Source organism: Antedon mediterranea, chromosome 5 (genome assembly GCF_964355755.1).
Source record: "Antedon mediterranea chromosome 5, ecAntMedi1.1, whole genome shotgun sequence".
NCBI lineage: Eukaryota > Metazoa > Echinodermata > Crinoidea > Comatulida > Antedonidae > Antedon > Antedon mediterranea.
In genome coordinates this window covers 7,378,142-7,397,594 of record NC_092674.1, presented here as the reverse complement: position 1 = coordinate 7,397,594, position 19,453 = coordinate 7,378,142, and the positions used below count along the sequence as shown (strand labels likewise).

Below are 19,453 nucleotides of genomic sequence, written 5' to 3'. Positions count from 1 at the left end.
ATTATAAAAAAACATGTGATTGGTGGAATAACTTAAAGTAATAGTATAATAATAAATATTAAACAATAAATTACAATCCAATAGTAATAATGGAGCAAACTTTATTAACATTATTTATAAGAAGAAAATTGTAGAAAAATAGACACTTTTTTCTACCAAAATTTATTCAAATATAAATTGTGCATTTTAATCATTTATATACTGTACATTGCATTGACACCACTTGTTAGCATCAAATGAATAAATTTATCAAATGTTCAATAAAAACCAATTTAAAACCTCAATGTAGTTTAATTTACAAAAATAATAATTTATGAACCTGCCCAACTCCATGTATTAGCTGTCAACATACAGTAACAAATGTCTTCATAATTTGGTCAACTGTGGATCATGCAGAAAATGAAAGGCATACAAAAAAGTTTGATGTGCCCAAATATGGTAGTGATATGGCATCATAATGTCCACATCACATTTATCACATAACAATTGATAGTGTAAACAGAGCTTTAGGCTTTTAGTAAACAATATACTAACATGTTCAATATTCTCAAAAAATTTCATCTGGTTTCAATGGATATTAAATAAATACAGATTAACTTTTAGTTAAACCAGTTGACAAGTACTTACTTGCTACGTTTCAGCTACTTTCAGTAGCCTTGTTCACGCAAATGACGTTGACATGATGTTCTGTCATTCGTCATAGTAGCTGAAACGTAGTAAAAGTAAGTACTTGTCAACTGGTTTAACTAAAAGTTAATCTGTATTTATTTAATGTTCAATATTATTATACAACATTTCATAATATAAAATACTAACAAGAACTTTAAAATGCAGCCTCTTATGAAAGAATACAACAAAAGTAGTCTTAAATTTTATCTATTTTTTAAAATCAGGCTACGGCAGATGAAAATGAGGTGTAAAAAAAGCCAAAATAAGCTTTGAATAAATATCATCTTTACTATTATTAGTTTTTGATGTCCTTATCAACAATCATATTAACATCCTCCTTCATCAGTTATCACCAAATTCAACATATTTTTTAAAATATATAGTTTTTCAGTTTTCATTTCAAAGCATCAAGTGCTGCCTGTTTCAAAACCCTTCTTAATATTTTTCCACTTGCTGACTTTGGTATTTCGTTTATGAATTCCACTCCACCTTCAAGATTTTTGTACGGAGCAACTTTACCTAAAGAAACAAACAAAATAATAATAAATGAAAGCACTCAGAAACTGAGTACTACTGAAGTACTTTGCAAAATATATCAGGGAAACTATATTCAGAGATTGAGGGCTCACTACTTGATATTTTGGTCCATGTTAAAAGAATACAGAGGGTGTGCTATTTTTAAATATTAAAATATCTCATATGGAAGATACAATTATGTCAGATTTTAATATAATAAGCATTTTTTTGTGACGTGACCAATATATCAATTTTCCTGAAAATCAATAGGCATATTCTGTAAGTGTATAATATTAACACCCAAACAATAACTTACAAATTGTGGACATTATCGTGCTAACAAACAAAGCAAGTACAATCTTTCTAATTGATTGTACTTTTGATGTTTCTGTAGTGATCCTCTGTTTTATTGCAATTTATTTGCTCATGATAGATATAGTTTCTACGTGGAACAAACTACCGTCTGTGTAAATTGCCCATATACGAAAGGTACAGCAGTACCAATAAAACATTTCTTTAATATTGTATTATTAAGATTCTGGTAACACTTACTCTTCACAAATTCCTTCACTTGTTCTTCTGTAAGTTCTTCAGATTTCCTTACAATGTAGGCTTTTGGCAGTTCACCTACGCCCTCTACGGGCACACCAATGACGGCAACATCAGATATATCAGGATGGGTCAAACAAAGAGCTTCTAACTCAGCAGGTGCAACCTGTAATTATAAATGGTCATCAGATGGACACAAAATGAAGTTCTTTAAATAAACTAAACTTATTAGTGGTTTATTTTGATTATTTACACTTCTTTTGATCTTATATAATTACAGCATTGTAATATTTTATTTTTATGTATGTTTGTTTCCAGAATAACATTCACATAATCACTCAAAATAAATTATAAATCAGTGTCGTCACAAAAGCTTATACAAATTTTAAGTTATCTTTATCTTCAATATGGGCCGAAATATTAAATAGCCCAATGCATTTTGCCAAATATTTTCCTCAGTTTGAAAGTGTTTAATGCATTTTTTATTTTAAGGATCAGGAGAAGAGTACTCTCTGTGCTACTGATCTCATATAGAAACTTTAGCCTTCTTCTCTGTACATGAGCATACCTGGAATCCCTTGACTTTAATCAATTCTTTGAGTCGGTCAACAATGAAAAAGTTGCCATCATCATCATAGTGCGCTATATCCCCTAATAACAAAATAACAAACAAAAAAAGTTTACCAAAATAAAATGTTCTGTAAATGGCACACTTAAAGTCATTTAAGGTGTGTTTTAGGAGTTCAAAGAAAAAGGTTTGTAAAGTCTGTAAAAATGGTATTTACCTGTGTGAAAAAATCCATCAGAATCAATAGACTCCTTAGTAGCCTTGTCATTCTTCCAATAACCTTTCATTATCTGAGGACCACGTACCCACAATTCACCGTCTTGATAAGCAGACAACGTCTCTCCTGTTGTTACATCTACAATCTTTAATAATAACAATAATTCTCTGATTACTCTGTACACAACAGATTTTGATTGTTTAGCTTTTGTTTCTGGACAGTAAATAAAAGAGACCAAAAAATAAAAAACACATGATTTTTGTTTAGACTTTTTCGAAAAAGGAAGGAGGCATTTGTTATTTAGTTTCTAAGTTTTCCGTCAATCATTGCATAATACATAAATAAAATAATACACGTGACACTGACAACACGCTTTAAACAGACTGAATAGAACAAGCATTCTATCCACAATAAACAACCACAACAGTCAACAGTTATTACAGTATACTTCACGTACTGACCTGAAACAAAAAATAATATTAAAGCAATGCTTTACACACAGGTAATGTTATGGCCTACAGATCCTGTCAGGGACTGAAAATAGGAAGCTCCCGATTTGCAACCATTAACAGTCGAGGAACAAGTTACCGTAGGTCAATTCATTCTACCCATTTACGCAAGTGAGAATGTGTTCCCTCGCACTATTCTTCTACGCATTTTTAATGGTCTCTAGGACTGCTTTAAATGACATTTAATGCGTATGTCATAGGTCATTGCAAATCAAAAAGCTCCCTCATGAGCTCTTTCATGTTCTTCATTACCTTAGCCTCTGTGTTGGGCACAAGTGGTCCTGGACTTGCATCAACTTTATGGTCCTCATATGGTAAATTAGTAACTGGACTTGTCTCTGTTAGTCCATAACCTATACGAAAGTAATACAATTAGTAAGATACAAAAATCAATGTACTAGCACAATGCAAAACTAGATATACAGTACATCATTCATTAAAAACAGTAAAAGAAACTAAAAAAACAGATTGGTAATTAAATGTCTGGTTCCATGACAGCTATGAGTGCTCACTGGCTAAACCTGGGCCCCCCCCCCCCCCCCAGCATCAGCAGCTCCAATGCAACTACACAGCGTTGAAGGGCCCCTCTGCACTGCTTTTGCTCCCTGCATTACACCAATGCGTTGTACTGACCCTGTCTTAACTTTTGAATATTCAGCCTATCTTTGACTGCCACAATAAGGTCACTTCCTAGAGGTGCAGCTCCACAGGTGATAACATGCAGGCTTGATAGATCATATTTATCAACCATTGGATGCTTCGCCAAGAACAGTACTACCGGCGGCACTACAGGCATATGTGTAATCTGTAAAAATTTGATTTTTTTATGTCAGTGCATTAACAATATATTGGGTTTTTTTTTTATATTGGTAGTTACATCAATTTGGTAATTAGGGCGCTGTTAAGCCTAGTCTATACTAGAAAACTTTACCAAAATGTTTGTAAACTCCGAGTTTGCCACTGTTTAGAGAAGCTTGTCTACACAAGTTACTGAAGGCTACAGGATCCAATGACTCTGACTATATTATTTGATTCGCAGTTTACAAACCTCTGCAAATTAGTTTGGCCTAACATCTGCAAATTAGTTTGGCCTAACTTCTGAAAACTAGTTTGACCTAACATCTGCAAACTAGTTTGGCCTAACTTCTGAAAACTAGTTTGACCTAACATCTGCAAATTAGTTTGGCCTAACTTCTGAAAACTAGTTTGACCTAACATCTGAAAACTAGTTTGGCCTAACTTCTGAAAACTAGTTTGACCTAACATCTGCAAACTAGTTTGGCCTAACTTCTTTAAACTAATGTAGTTTGGCCTAGCTTCTGAAAACTAGTTTGACCTAACATCTGCAAACTAGTTTGGCCTAACTTCTTTAAACTAATGTAGTTTGGCCTAACTTCTGAACTTCTGAAAACTAGTTAGGCCGAACCAAGTTTTCTTCTGCCACAGTTTTACACTGAAAAACTTTCAGACCTTTTCTTGCAAACCCCTGAGTATTCTCGAGTTTGCAACTGAATTGTGTTAGTGTAGACTATGCTTTAAAGTCAAACCACCTGACCAGATCCGAGCTTGGTATAAACAAAACCTAAATTAGTGGATAGGCTACCTTATAGTCCTGTATTGTTTTCAAGAACATTTCAGGCTCAAAACGTGGTATGGTTACCACTCTTGCTCCTTGATACAGAGAACTCATTAGCACTGCTGTCATTCCAAATATATGGAAGATGGGTAAAAGGCAAAGGGTATTTGCGTCTCTGTCTGAATCTGGTATAACATAACGATTTAACTTTCCACTGAAAAGTAATATAGAGAAGTCAGTAAATTATTATTATCATGTTTGTTTATGTTTATAGCAGTTTACAGGTTTTCTATAATGTCTTCATATAAATATTTTCGGTAAGAAATGAAAATTGTATTAATCAACTATGTCAACATTTATATATGGTTGCAAAATCGGTTTTCGCTCTATACACAATGAATTACATTACCAAGGGGAACACATTCTAGACCCAACAAACTGTACCCTTCATATTGACATATTGTGGAGCTTTTTTCCTTACAAAGTGGCCTGGATCAGATAAGAGTTCATGGATGGATTATGTCCCTTGTTAAAAATATAACTATATAAATATCCTACTTTATTTGACATTGATTCGCAACTAGATTATTGTGGGTTAGCATGACACCTTTCGGCAAGCCCGTAGTTCCACTTGAGTACGGTAAAGCAGCTACGTCATTGTACACGTCCAAAGATACACGTTGGTAAGCACTGCCGTCATCATTCAGGAGGGTGGAAAACGGTATTGCGCCCTCAGCCTCACCAAATACATACACATCCTGTGACAGAAGAAAAAAAATTATTTTATGAAAAAGAACATATTTTCGAATTCAGTCATGGCCAGAAAACGAAAGGCCACCATACTGTGTCCAGTGTTTGATGTGTCCAGTGCAGGCTGTGTCGTGCGGACACTTGTAGGGTCATGAAAGACCCAGGGGGTAGTCTTTTCGTGGTGTGTAGTTTTTTAATTTGTTAATAATTACACAAACCAACAGTGGTGTTGCTAGTCTATGAGTACTGCTTACCTGAATTGGTAGTGGTGGTATAGAGATATGAACCACGCTAGTGATCTAAAGGTGGTTGGTTCAAATCCTATATTATAAGAATTACTCATGTTCTCAATGTAATGAAAAATTATGTTTCAATTACAATATATATTATTATATCATAAGAACAATAATAATCTGTGTGTACAGTACTACTGTACATCAGAATATTAACAAAATATGTATATTAACAAACTATGTATGTATAAAGTTCAACAGAAAACTGTCCCAAATGGAATTTGGATACTATAACAAAATACCTTTACAATAAATTTTATCAATAGAAAGGCTAAATATAGAGTTTGTAACAATTGGGTCAAGTGGCATATTCACGGTGTTATCAGACTATTTACAGATAATCAATATGAATATCTACACTATACTTATTTATACTATTCTGATCTACAACAGCACTACAACAGCTATGAGAATATTCAACATATAAATATGATAAATACAGGTCAATCAACAACAGAATTATAATGAATAAATGAATAAAAAATAAATTATATTATTGTTAATATTGTGAAAATGAATGGTAAATAATTGTAACTCAAATGTAATCATAGAGTAGATCAAAAAAATGATTCACTGTGGAGAGGGGAGCACAGAAAATAGCTGCAGCAATCGACCAATCATATACGCTAGTTTTAAGCCACACCCCTACACATACAGATTTTCAATTTCTATTGAATACTTATTTCTGAGATAAGCTACTCTAATAATTAGTGTCAACTTGAGTAGTATGTCATATCTCTGCTATAACATTATTAAATGTGTCAACATGACTATCTTTTATTTCAAAATCACAGAGACATGTGAACATGAATTAATGGTAATTAATCATGTTGTAGCCTAGCAATAATCTATTATCTTAGCCCAGTTAAGCCAATCTATACTCTGATCATAAATCACAATTAACAAATGAACTTCAACTCTACAACAATTAATAACCAAAGTTGCTGTTTAGTTTGTTTAAACAAAAAAGGTGCAACTATAATCAACAAGATAAGGTTTAAATAAACCAAAGTAGGGGTGGATAAAGAATGTTGGGTTGAGTGTTATAATTTAACTATACCCCACTTAAACTGTGTTCCCACTGGACTTGAACAATTTTCAAACCATGGTAATCTTATCCAAGGCTATCCTAAATCTGACCACTGTTTGCACTTGGATGATTTCATGCAATTAGTTTTACCATGGCTTTACCATGTGACATTAGATACGGTAGTTTTCTCCCGAGTAGCACATTCAGATGATTGGAGCAGCGTGGGTAGTTTTAAGAAGATGATGATGAATTTCTAATTTGCAGACAGCGATTGGTAAAATTAACCAATTGGTCTTCGCTTTTTCACCTTGAGCAAATTGTTAGTGTGAAGCTCTGTCTACACTATAAAACTTTATGTGACAAAAAATGTGATGTGCCCATATATGAACACGATCATATCATATCACTACCATATTTGGGCACATCACACATTTTTTTGTGGCTTTAGTTGGCTACTCGATTATTTGACTAAATTAAGTTAAGTGTGATTGAGGCTAAAGACAATGATTGAGTCTGACTTACTTTCAGAGCAGAGACTTGCTTCTTAGCTGCAATGACCCTATCTATAAGGGTAGGAGTTGTAGCTATATATTGTGCTTCACAATTATTTAACTGAAACGCTAACTCATCTGTCAGTAAACACAGAAAAAATACATTATTAATAACAATTTTTTTTTTAATTCATTTATATTTTTCAGTTGTGGTTGTTTTGCAGAATAAACCATACCACTTGAGACTGTGGTTCCTTTAATATAATTTGCTGCTTATAACAGATTTGAAAATAATATTGATTAATTGATTGATTGATTGATTGATTGATAATTTGATTGTACAATATACATGACATAACACAAGGACCTAGGAAGTAGCAAAAGCTAATCTAAGCCTGTACCTTGCTGAAATTAACGTTTAATAATGGTAAAGTATTAAATAAGATAGTAAACAAAAAAACCAATATGCAATCAACAAAAATTGTTGTTTATGCTTATTGGTTTTTGTTATGGCAACTCTAAGGAATTTTATATTAGCAAAATCCATAAATTATTTAACAAAAAATCTCAGATGAAAACAAACAAAAACAAATTTAAACGATGTGAATATTAAAGCTTTGTCTAAACTATCAAACTATTTTGACAAAAAAAGTGTTATGTGCCCAAATATGGTAGTGATATGGAAATGATGTGACATCATCATGTTCATGGGCACATCCATTTTTAAAGTTTGATAGTGTAGACAAAAGGCTTAATATTCAGCAAAATAACTGCTTACCTACTGTATAAGCTGGATTGATAGTAGTCACCACACCTCCAGCCATCACAACGCCCAAGAATATTGCGACATACTCTACTGAATTAGGGCTGAACACGGCAAAGCGGTCTCCTTTCTTGAAACCAACACGCATCAGGCCACTTGCTACATTCTTCGCAACATTTTGTAATTCAATGAAGGAGAATTTCATACCAGTTACAGCATCTTCCTACAAACAAAAGTATTTTTATGTTATTACTGACTATGTTAATAAAAACTTTCAAGCATTTAACCACTTTTAACTATAGTTTTTCACTCAGACACAAATTTGCTCCATCTATAGATATCTGACATACATCATCTTTCAAATCAAATTTTCTTTCAATTCATCTCTATTAAATGGCCAATTTGAAATCCATTTATCAATTGTATAAATGTTATCATTTGTTAACTTTATATAAATGGTATTGTTCTGAGGGTCCCTAATGATCAGCTTTGGCTGGATGAACCACCCTCATAAAATACAGTTCAAACAAATTACTGTACATAACTACAGTATAAATAAATGCAAATTAATAACTTTAAATACTCATAATTGTATTTCATTAATATTGTACAATAATGAGGTTGACCCACTATCAGACCCAGGGAGGGCTGCATCATGGGTGCATCATTTTAAAATAATTATTGACGCAGGGGTGCATCAAACCTAGATGGTACGTCACATCAATGAACAATGGTGTCTAAAATGTCTGTCACTTTACCGCCCACTATGTCATGAACAACATGGTCACAATGCGTCAAAATGGGTGCGTTGTGGTCACTTTTTTTATGTAAGGGTGCATCATGGTATTCATAAGGTATGACGCACATTGGACAAATGATGCACCTTTCCCGGGGGTCGTATAGTGGGTCATGCCAAGTGCATTATCGTCTATACTGATGATTTTAGTTTGAAACCTCAATTTGCCCTTTGAACATTTCATTTCATGACTTGAAGAAGCCACCCATGAAGGGCAAAGTGTGAAATAACCCTATAGTAGTTATTTTATCTCCTTTGCTTGCAGCACTCCAATTAGTATATGATTTTATGTAAACAAAGAAATTTTATAATACTGTTTATAATACAAAAATAATATCTAAAAAATGCTATTATGAACGACAATGTTTTATTCAACACAAAACATAATTTTTTACATCCTAAATAATAATTATCCCATCAAATATTTATTTATTTTAATAATTATGATACTTGGTTGCATATTTCCGTCAAAAGGTTTTGTCTAATGTCAATAATATCTAAATGTAGTGTTATTTGTAGATTTTTGCATGTATATTGGTTATCCGCAACGAAGTTGCAGGATAACCTCTTGTGATTGTACGAAATCAACCTGTATGATTTTTGTGTAACGCTTTTCTCTAAAACTCGCAAACATAACATTTCGGTAACTATCTTAACATATTGACATTTACGTAACGTCGTCAAGCGAAGCTTTTCATGACGTTTACAATTGCGCAACGTGACTTACGCGCGATTTAACGATTTTGTCGTATTTAACATAGCTCGACAACCAAATAACATTTCAACTTGAAACTTTGCAAAAGTTTAATTTATATCATGCGCTAACTTTCTGTTGAAAAAAATTGCGTGTTTTACACAAAGTTACGCGCGCACGCGCATTTAAAATTTCAAAATGCGCAAAATTAATTTATAATCAACTTTCTACGCGTTTCATGTCGTTTTAAGCATGTCAAAAATTCCCACGCGTGCGCACATTTTTACGTGTGCGGTGCGCACGTAGTATTGAAAACGTACTTTTTTCACGTGATTTATATTTTTCCAGCCTTTTCTAGTAATTTTACCAAATTTTAAACAATTTCGACTTAAAGATACGTCATACGAGCACGTCGAATTGGACAATTTGCGCGCGTTTTTTATGAAAAGGTTAAAAAATTCGTTTAAAATATGCCTTTTTTTAAACAGTCGTAATTTCTAAACTAGACGGTCAACTTTTTGTGGATGGCATATTCTGGAAGTAGATGAGTTGTAGATATCGGATCAGGTATTAATATGGCTAACCGGACATTGTGACGTCATCGTATGGCCACGCGAATATAAAATTTAGGATTTTTGTATCTTTCGTCATAGCTCATCACATTGAATAGAGCGCATCTCCACTTATCCGTTTTCCATTTTCACCCCGATTTTGATTTTGTCTAGGTCAATCAAGTATCTTTCGCATGAGTTAAAAATATTTTAATTTTTTTGACGTCATCATGCCTAAAAATTTTAATCACGTGTGGCATCAATTTCATCTTTACAGTAAATTTTAATCTGTTATAGCTCGTAAGAATAAAACTTGATAATCTCGATTAAAACTTTTTCTGGAAGCTATTGGATTGTAGATACGAAATTATGTAAAAATGTTGCCAATCGGATGTTGTGACGTCATCATATGGCCAGTTAAATAAAAAAGGTCGTATTTTCATCTTTTGCGTCATAATTCATTACATTTAAAAGAGCGCGCATCAATATTTCACGTATTCAAATTTCTTCTACACGCTAATACGTTGTTGCTGAGATAATTTCCTTTCGGAATTGCTAACTTCGCGTTTCATTTTAAAACCGTCAACATGTTAAAAATTGTAATAAATAGCGGGTCCCGTAATTTCACCTATTCTACACTGTATGTGATATGGATACAGATTATACTGTGTATACTATATATGAATTTAAATAATAAAATTCAGCAATAACAACAGATCATATTCTTCAGTTCAGTTCATAATGCCAACGTGAACACTTCCTTTTGTCCTCAACCTATCCCCTTAATGTTAATGTTGCACCACTTGCGCGGCGGATAACCAAACTCGTCAAAGTGACGAGTTACATGTCTAGTTATATATTATATTTATTTCTTTCAGCCATGTTAATGGTGATATATGGTCACTAGGGTGATGATGAAATAAAATAAAATATAATTAACTATACCATCCATGAGTAAGTTTCCAAATTCAAGCATAAATAGAAAATTTTAATCATTTTACCAGATAACAGGAAATTGGGTCGACCCATATAAATTGTGTCAATTGACAATATTTTCCTATCAATGGAAATTCTGCAGGAAAAGATTATATAGGGACACAATGTACCCATTGTTTAAAAAAAAACTGTTCATTCACATTCTTTTTAAAGAACAACTGAAACCCAAAATAGTTTTACTTTCCTTCTCATAAACTTTTTGAGCAGTATGTCGACTTAAAATTGTTGTATCATCAATTTTTAAAACTTCCTTTAATTAAAATTTCCCTCAAAATTGCATGGTGGCACTTTTCAGTGACTTTTAAGGTAAAGCCAAATTCGGACCATGATTAGCTATTTTTTTTTTTAGCTATAAAATTTCTCCACATTAATTATTTTTAAAATAATTTTGACTAGATCGGTTTCAATTGGGTTTTAAAACGGCATATAAGATTTGTTTAATACTGTTCTTCTGTTCTTGAAATTAAGATTAAAACTATATTTTCTGGTGCTTGATAGAAATGGGTTCCTTGGCAGTGTGCCGTAACAGCTATGAGCACTCACTGACTAAACACATGGCCCCTGAGCAATGCCTAAAGAAAAAAACAGGCATTTAAATATGTCGAAAAAAAGCTAAAAATGCCCAGGGTTCCTAAACCAGGGGCCTCAGGCCTCTGTGTTACACCACTGGTCCTTGGAAGTTTTAGACAGTACTACTGTATAATGCTGAAAGAAAATGGCTTGTCAGGGTTAAATATAAGCTCAAGGCCATCTTGCTGACCCTTCCTGAAAGTTAACCATGATGATGACTAAATGAATTTGACTTTCAACTATCTAGAAAAACAATCCCAATGTTTGTTATTAAAAACTTAAAATATATACTATTTTTATGCAACTTTAATAATATTTTTTCTTTTTTCAATTTATAATAGCCTTATCATTTTTATTTAATTTCCCCATGATTACCCAGTTTCACAATTTTGTCATGATGGATGTATTCACTTGATGCATTTTTATACATTTTTATTTAATCTAATATCATATTGTATCTGATATTAGTTGCATACAGTAAATACTGTAACAGTATTAAATATAAACTCTTATGTATAATGAGAAAGGCTAAAAATAGGCATGCTTGAATAGAAAAAACTTCCGTTTGAAATCAGTTCACATATTCCACATGCTGACACAACTTATAAAAGACAGCTGCATCTTGTACTAACCAACGTTATGGACATGGAATTTTACATTTTATTACAAGTTTTAAAGTAAATAGGACCTTATTGTGTTTGTGAAATTTAGTGTTGACAAAAGAATCTACTGTATATCAAGAACTCTTCCCTGATATCAAGCAAGCACCTATTCTTTAGGCTGTGCATTCACTAGCTCACAAAGATTTGTATTCTATAGATATACATACAAAACAAAAGAAAATTACATAGCACAATACCAAGGAATGTGTAATTACCCTGGTAGTACAGACAGACAGATATAGTACAGTAAAGTCAGTTTTGTGAAGTTAATAAATTTAAAAAATTAAAAATTATAAAACAAATTCAGTTAAGTATGATGTTTGCACTCCGAGAGACGCACCCCCTGGCGCATATATCCATGTGTTCCTTCGTCAGTATTCATCCAGATCCAGATCCAGAAAGGCAACTACAGTAGGCCTACTATTGTATCACACTACTATAGGACTTTAAAATACCATGAAAGTTGGTAAAGATGTAAAAGTTGTATGTCATATAGTGTTGTAATTAATATGATTCAAGTCACATGTTACTATTATGGTTGTATCATGGAGTCAGTAAAATACTCCATGGCTGTAGCTATGGAAACTTGGCACTGTAGTAATGTGGGTACTTTTACAGTAAACTATAGTGGTTAAAATGTCAGGCTACCGTCAAATATACTATGGTCTTGATTTCAAATCCAATCAGGTTATTTCTCAAAATAAAACACAACTCCACTCACAAAGTCTTACTGAGATTAACTTTTATTATCAGGATAATTGTCATGTTTATTTAAACTTGGACAAAATTGTAGGCAAAGGTTATATAGCCAAAGTTCACCATATTATTTAGCTAGATTTATTAGCCTAATACTTGGCAAATTGCCTAATAAAATGAAAAATTTTGTTATCAAGATTTTCTCCTCTATCCTATCACATTTTAATAAGTATTGTTTACCGTATATTTCGGTGTATAAGTCGCACTTTTGACACGCAAATTTGACCTCTAAATTAAGGGTGCGTCTTATACACCGAACATAAATGCCTCACCACACAGATTGTACATATAGGCCTAGGCTATCGTCACCTCGTTTGCTAGGCCTGAGTAGGCTAGGCCTAGCTACAGTAACTAACTAACGTAACGGCAACCTGCTTCTGCCTAGTTTTCAAGGCATTTTAGCATGATGTTATACTAAATATGATGAAAAGATTTGTTCATTATGGCGATAAAATTTAAAATATATTATTACAATAATATTGATTACAATTTAAAAAAACATTGTTTTGATGAAATATAAGGTGCGTCTTATACACCGACGATATAAAAAATACCGATATTTTACTCTCAGTTAGGGGGTGCGTCTTATATACAGGTGCGACTTATACACCGAAATATACGGTAATATAATTTAAATCATTTCTGAGCAGTTTTTGTTTTCTACCTGTCCTATGATTTTATGTCAGAATATAATATTTACCACTGCAATTTTGTCTCCATACTCTGGAAATTTCTCCATCACATAATCAGTAAGGGGAACCTCTGGTACCTGTACATCTTGATGAGGACTTCGTAGGATACCATCTTTTGTTGTGCTACTGTTAGACCTATACACGTCAACTAAATATAAAAATAAAGAAATTGCAGAAATGGTTGTGGATAGTTTCCACAGAATGTTATTGTTATCACCTTTATAAAGGCAAAGTGGCGTTCCATACTTTAGTTTGTTCATGTGATCATGTGTTTTGAAAGTATTAGTATCAGTTTCTGTAGTACTTCCTATACCATAGTTTATTGAACTGAGTTTTAGTTTGAAGCAATAATAGAACACACCAGAGGTCAGTTTGTTGGGTCCTCAAAGTGTCGCCTTAATAGAGGTTCTGCTGTAACTTTCTGAATTTTTTTTTTAATTCATTTTCTAAAAAACAATACATAAAGTGATTTGACCAATGATAAGCCACCGTTCGAATAATCCATCGCTTGTGATTGGTCAACTCACTTACGTTGCGTCTACATCCTTGCATTGCGTCTTAGTGGGAACCAAGCCTAACGGAAAAATTACTATCGAACTTAAACAGTAAACAATAAAAAATATCAAACAAAGTCAATATCCTTGTTGGATAAGAATAAACATTCCATACATGTTACACAAAGGTGTCTGTATATATTTATGTATATTATTCTGTATTCTATCTGGAAATTGTTTGCTTGAAAAGGGAATTTAGAATTCAATATCATTCAAGCACTGATGCAAATCAAACTTCAAAGATTAAAGCATAGAGGTATTATAGTGAACTATAATATCTCTATGATTGAAGGGTAACCATATGTCATGTCAAAACATTCACATTCAACTATAAATAAAAAGAGAGGATGTCTTCCAGATAAGCTAATATTTAGCACAAACATTCAGCTGCTAAGTTTATAAATGAGTGTTGACAAAGTGCGAGGCAGCGAGGCACGTGAGGCATGCCAAATATTTGTGCGAGGCATCGTTTTATCATTTCCAAAAGTGCGAGGCATGCGAGGCATATAGTTTACAATTTCAAAAAGGTGCGAGGCATATCTTAACGTGCTATTATGCTATATTATAGGCCTAATAATCAATCGATACAAGCGTATCTAAATAGATTCGTGTATACACTCATCATGTTGTTTATTTTTATGTAACGATTGTTTTTTCATTCAAGTCATATCGTGTCAAATTTTACTTTTACAAAGTGCCCAAACTACGGTTAAAAAATCTGAACGACAGTCTTCAACTTTCGATAAACAATAATTGTTATAGCGACACACTCATCAAATGACTGCAATGTTTGTTGGCATTTCGAGCCATGTGTTCACTCACATGTCTCTCGAACATAGCAGAGTGAAAATAATATTTTGTCACACCCCTGCGCCTAGATCCGGTAGACCCGAGAGATGGAAAATCCCTCTTTACTATTTAGCAGGTAGCGGAATGATTCAGCCCTCAGCTCAGAGGATTGTGGTGCATTCCCCTCCTATAGCACGTGGTTTCAGCAGCAACGCACAGACTTCTCTCTGAGCGGCGTGCCAAAGACATTTTTGACATTCCATTCTCTAGGAACAACACGTGTACCTCTCTCGCAAATAAGGTGAACAGCGATTGCCAGGACAAGATCAATAACTGGCGGTGAATAAAAGGTAACTGATATGCCGATCCAATAACATGCCGCAAAGAAAAAAATTGCGACAGAATTCTGGAGCGCGTGTGAAAAAAGACTTACGTCCGACAATTGTAATACTAGGCCTAAAATTAAACTTTAGCTAATATGCTTAGCCCTAACCTAGATAAGAGGCCTATGTAGAAAATAATTTAATCAATTTTGATATAATAATAATTGGTGTAATATTTAATAATGATACACTATTCCTGTTTTAGTAAGCTAGGTATATTACGAACGATTTTTATTTATTGTTGTTGTAACCGTCCATGTACGTACTAATAAACCTGGCGCTAGTTTCCTTCGCTTGTATTTTTACTCCAAATTTGATAACTAACTTTATCGTGTGAATACCACACCTTAGAAGTATACCTCAAAGAATCACATAAAAAGTAACAAATAAATCCTTAAATTAATGATTTTACAGGCGTGTTTCTCGCACACTGTTCGCGAATTTCACTTATTCAATGTTCAATATTTTTGTTTCTATGGAGCGCCAAAAGAGCAACGATAATAGAGGACTAAAACTCAGTGGAATGCGTCAATTTCTCATGCATTTATTGGTGAAAAACACGTTTTATTTCAATATATTTGTTAATTTGTCAATAAAAATGGTGTAATATGTTACTGCTGATACTGTTCTGTTTTCAAAGAATAATAATCGATCCTAAATCAACATCACTACCTAGTCTAGACCTAGGACATCCTACTAAGGATATTATGATGAATTTTTCTATTTTATTCTTTAAAAGGTTACCGAAACCGTGTACATTATCAACAGTACACCGGTGAACAGTAACATTTTTCCTTACTGACAGTGACAAAATCTATTGAAATTGTACTTGATTTTCACCAAATAATGCGTTAAATATATATGGATTCCACAGAGTTTTGAGCCCTCTAATTATTTTGCTCTTTTGGCGTTCCATAGAAACCAAAATATTGAACATTGAGTGTGCGAAATGCGAGAAAAACAACGTCTGTAAAATCACCAATTTAATGGATTTATTGTTACTTTATGTGATTTTTCTTCATTAAAGTAGGCCTACTAATTCTAAGCTGTGGTATTCAGGATAAAGTTGGTTAAAATACAAGGCAGGTGCAAAAGGAAACTAGCCTAGCGGGCCTAGGCCTAGGCTACTTCAATTTCGGTGATTTCCTGCCTTGCAATTTTGAGAAATGATAAAATGATGCCTCGCATTTTTTGATGATGGTAAAACGATGCCTCGCATAAATTTCTGACTTGCCTCGCATGCCTTCCCTGCCTCGCGTGCCTCGCTGCCTCGCACTTTGTTACTACCCTTTATAAATGATAACTTGCTATTGGAAGAACTGGTAGGCTAAGCTGAAAAAAAGTACTGACAACCTTGTTAAATAATAAAAGGTATTATTATCAATACAGTAAAATTGAGTATCAATTCAGTGTCAATAATGTATTATTAATTTTTTGAAAGATGAGGGTTAATTGTACCGAAACAGTTCAGTTGAATTCAGTAGAAATGGGAGGTCATTCCCAGGAATCATACCAAAACATCAATACTAAAAACTAAAAAAGAGATTCTATTCTAATTAAATATGACATGTTAAAATAAAAGCCTAGCCTATTATTATACTATTACTATATCTTTTTTTTTTTCGCCGTGGCTAAAGATACGGTACCGTATTCTAACTTCTGTTTACTAAAGGTACGGTAAAATTGCATTACGTCATAATCAGGCAATGGGGTGCTGGTACGTGTGTGACGTCATCGTATAAGGACTTAGGATTTTTTTTCATATTGCGTCTGTTGTATATATGTAGAGAATTCCTCCTATCGGCAGCGCGCCAGGCTGCGTGGATGTGTGTGCGCTGCAGATGAGGGTTTTATTTTTATTCCAAATGGCCTATTTAGGCCTATATTTTTTATTAAACTTTGTTTACAATGGTGACCATAAACAACAAGCAAATGCGGACAATAAAGGGGCCCTCAAATACTATGATTTAGACAGTAGCCCCAGAAGGGCTGACGAGTCACAGAAATCAGCGCACACATGCAGCTGGCCCCAGCCTGGCATCGCTTTCCCTACACAAACAAACTCATTATAATGAGGTAGGCCTACGGTAGTAAGTAGGCCTAGCCTAGGCCTCTTTTGAAACGGTTTTCTGTATTCTAGAATTAAAATCAACATGGTTTGGCTTTTCAATAATAATAACAGACGTAGGCTACATTTAGTTTTTGTCACACACGACGGCGATAAATAAAGCATAAAAAAAATGCGGTTGATCACTGTTTTCGCGATATGAAAAAAATCCACAAAGTACTGTATTTATACAATCACGTCACACACGTACCAGCACCCCATTGGCTGGTTATGACGTAATGCAATTTTACCGTACCTTTAGTAAACAGAAGTTAGAATACGGTACCGTATCTTTAGCCACGGCGTTTTTTTTTATGAATTCAATTATAAACTTTGTCTGAAAGTTAAGACATTTAGGCTCTCTGGGCCTGTTCGTAGGGGTTGAAAATACCAGCTTATTCCCGATTTCCGTTCGCGTGATCCAATTAACTTTTGCCTCAGGCTACAAAAAATTCGAGGCAAAATGTTCACCAAATTTGCAGGTTATTTCAGCGATAATCCAATTATACTCAGCCTTCGAGGATTAATAAATCTCCGATAGAGGCGTTGTGTCAAATTTTGACAAACGTTCGCTGCCTAGGCCCGTCATTTCTCCTACGAAGCTCTTCCATACACGCTTCGAGAGCGATCGTCAGCTGGTGCTGTCCTTGTTGGTGGTGTAGACCGCTTAGGAATACACCCCGCTTAGTAGGCCTAGCTGGTCGGTGGTGTTTCCGTCGTGTAACATTGGGCTCAAATTCTTCGTCAATGAGTAAAATAATGGTCGTCAGGAGAAGGCATATTTCGGCAGGATTATCAGCGTTAAGAGGCATAAGGTTTGTCGCAAGGATAAGCAGCAAGGTAGCAAGTAATTGTTATTGTAAAGAAAGATCGCGAGTAAAAAATATACAACAGTAACACGAAACTAGCGTGCGAAAATGGGGTCGTAGGTTGTAAAGACAACTGACCTTAAAACGTAATTTCCGGTTTGTGATGCGTCGATTAAGCATTTAAGCGGTTAAATATTTCAAGTACGAACAACGCTCAATTTATAACCCGAGGCATGGGTGAAATTAAGCGCTTATTTTAACCACCGTACGAACACGACCTCTGATTAACGTTTCTCTTCATCCTACTTTATCTAACATTTAGCAGAAGCTTAACCAATAAAAGAGGATGTATATTATTATTATTATTATTATTATATAAAATATTGATAAGTTTAGCTTACATTGTGGTCGATGAAGACCGCTGTTCACAAACTTGTAGGAGGATGATGATGACGAAGCCCACCATAGATTTACCCTTCCAGCCACAGCTCGGCCTTGGCCAGTCAAACTTCCCACTTGTCGAAGTAGTAAAGCACAAGAATACATTATGTAATAATATGTATGCAAGCAGCTAGGCCTACTTATTACTGCCTTACTACAAAACACGCCTAGATTTGTTGTTTTTGTATCCTAGGCCTACGTCCTTTTCACACTGACTGATTCCTTTTAACACTCCTCTCTCCTCCTCACGTCTACTTCCAACACTGTGTTTACTGAGGCATCATGTGTGTGAAAACAAAAGCACAATTCCGCCCTCAACGAAAAAAGGACATGATGATGTCAGGCACATCACATTTTTTTGTCAAACTAGTTTGATAGGTGTAGACAGAGCTTTAATATGAAACTAGTTTGACACAAAAAGTGTGATGTGCTCAAATTATTGTAGTGATATGCCCAAAAATGGTCGTGATATGACTTCATCACATTTTCACATAAAGTTTGATAGTATAAAGACAGGGCTTAAGTCCTTGATTTAATCAAGCGCTTCCAAATCTAAATTGCCACTTTTTGTTTCAAGAGTCATATATTACTATCACATTCAACTCAATTTTGTTTAAGAAAATAAAAGATCGTCACTACCTCTTTTAGTCTGTCAATTTGTATCATCATGATGACATCATCATCATCAACAATGGAGCTTGGAAAAGGTTTCAACTATATAT

At 34.0% G+C, this 19,453-nt stretch overlaps 1 protein-coding gene across 1 annotated transcript; it reads right to left on the bottom strand.

Annotated features, from left to right (window-relative positions):
* Positions 1–107: 107 nt before the first annotated feature.
* On the bottom strand, positions 108–18,991 carry LOC140048992 (uncharacterized). The gene is made up of 12 exons (XM_072093800.1): positions 18,692–18,991; positions 13,657–13,796; positions 7,947–8,154; positions 7,200–7,306; positions 5,163–5,362; positions 4,632–4,818; positions 3,662–3,833; positions 3,281–3,381; positions 2,520–2,664; positions 2,303–2,385; positions 1,738–1,900; positions 108–1,188 (listed from the first exon to the last, which is right to left on the bottom strand). Exons 1-12 carry the CDS (start codon positions 18,834–18,836, stop codon positions 1,064–1,066), a joined length of 1,776 nt encoding a protein of 591 aa, XP_071949901.1. The 5' UTR covers positions 18,837–18,991; the 3' UTR covers positions 108–1,063.
* Between the last annotated feature and the right edge of the window lie 462 nt (positions 18,992–19,453).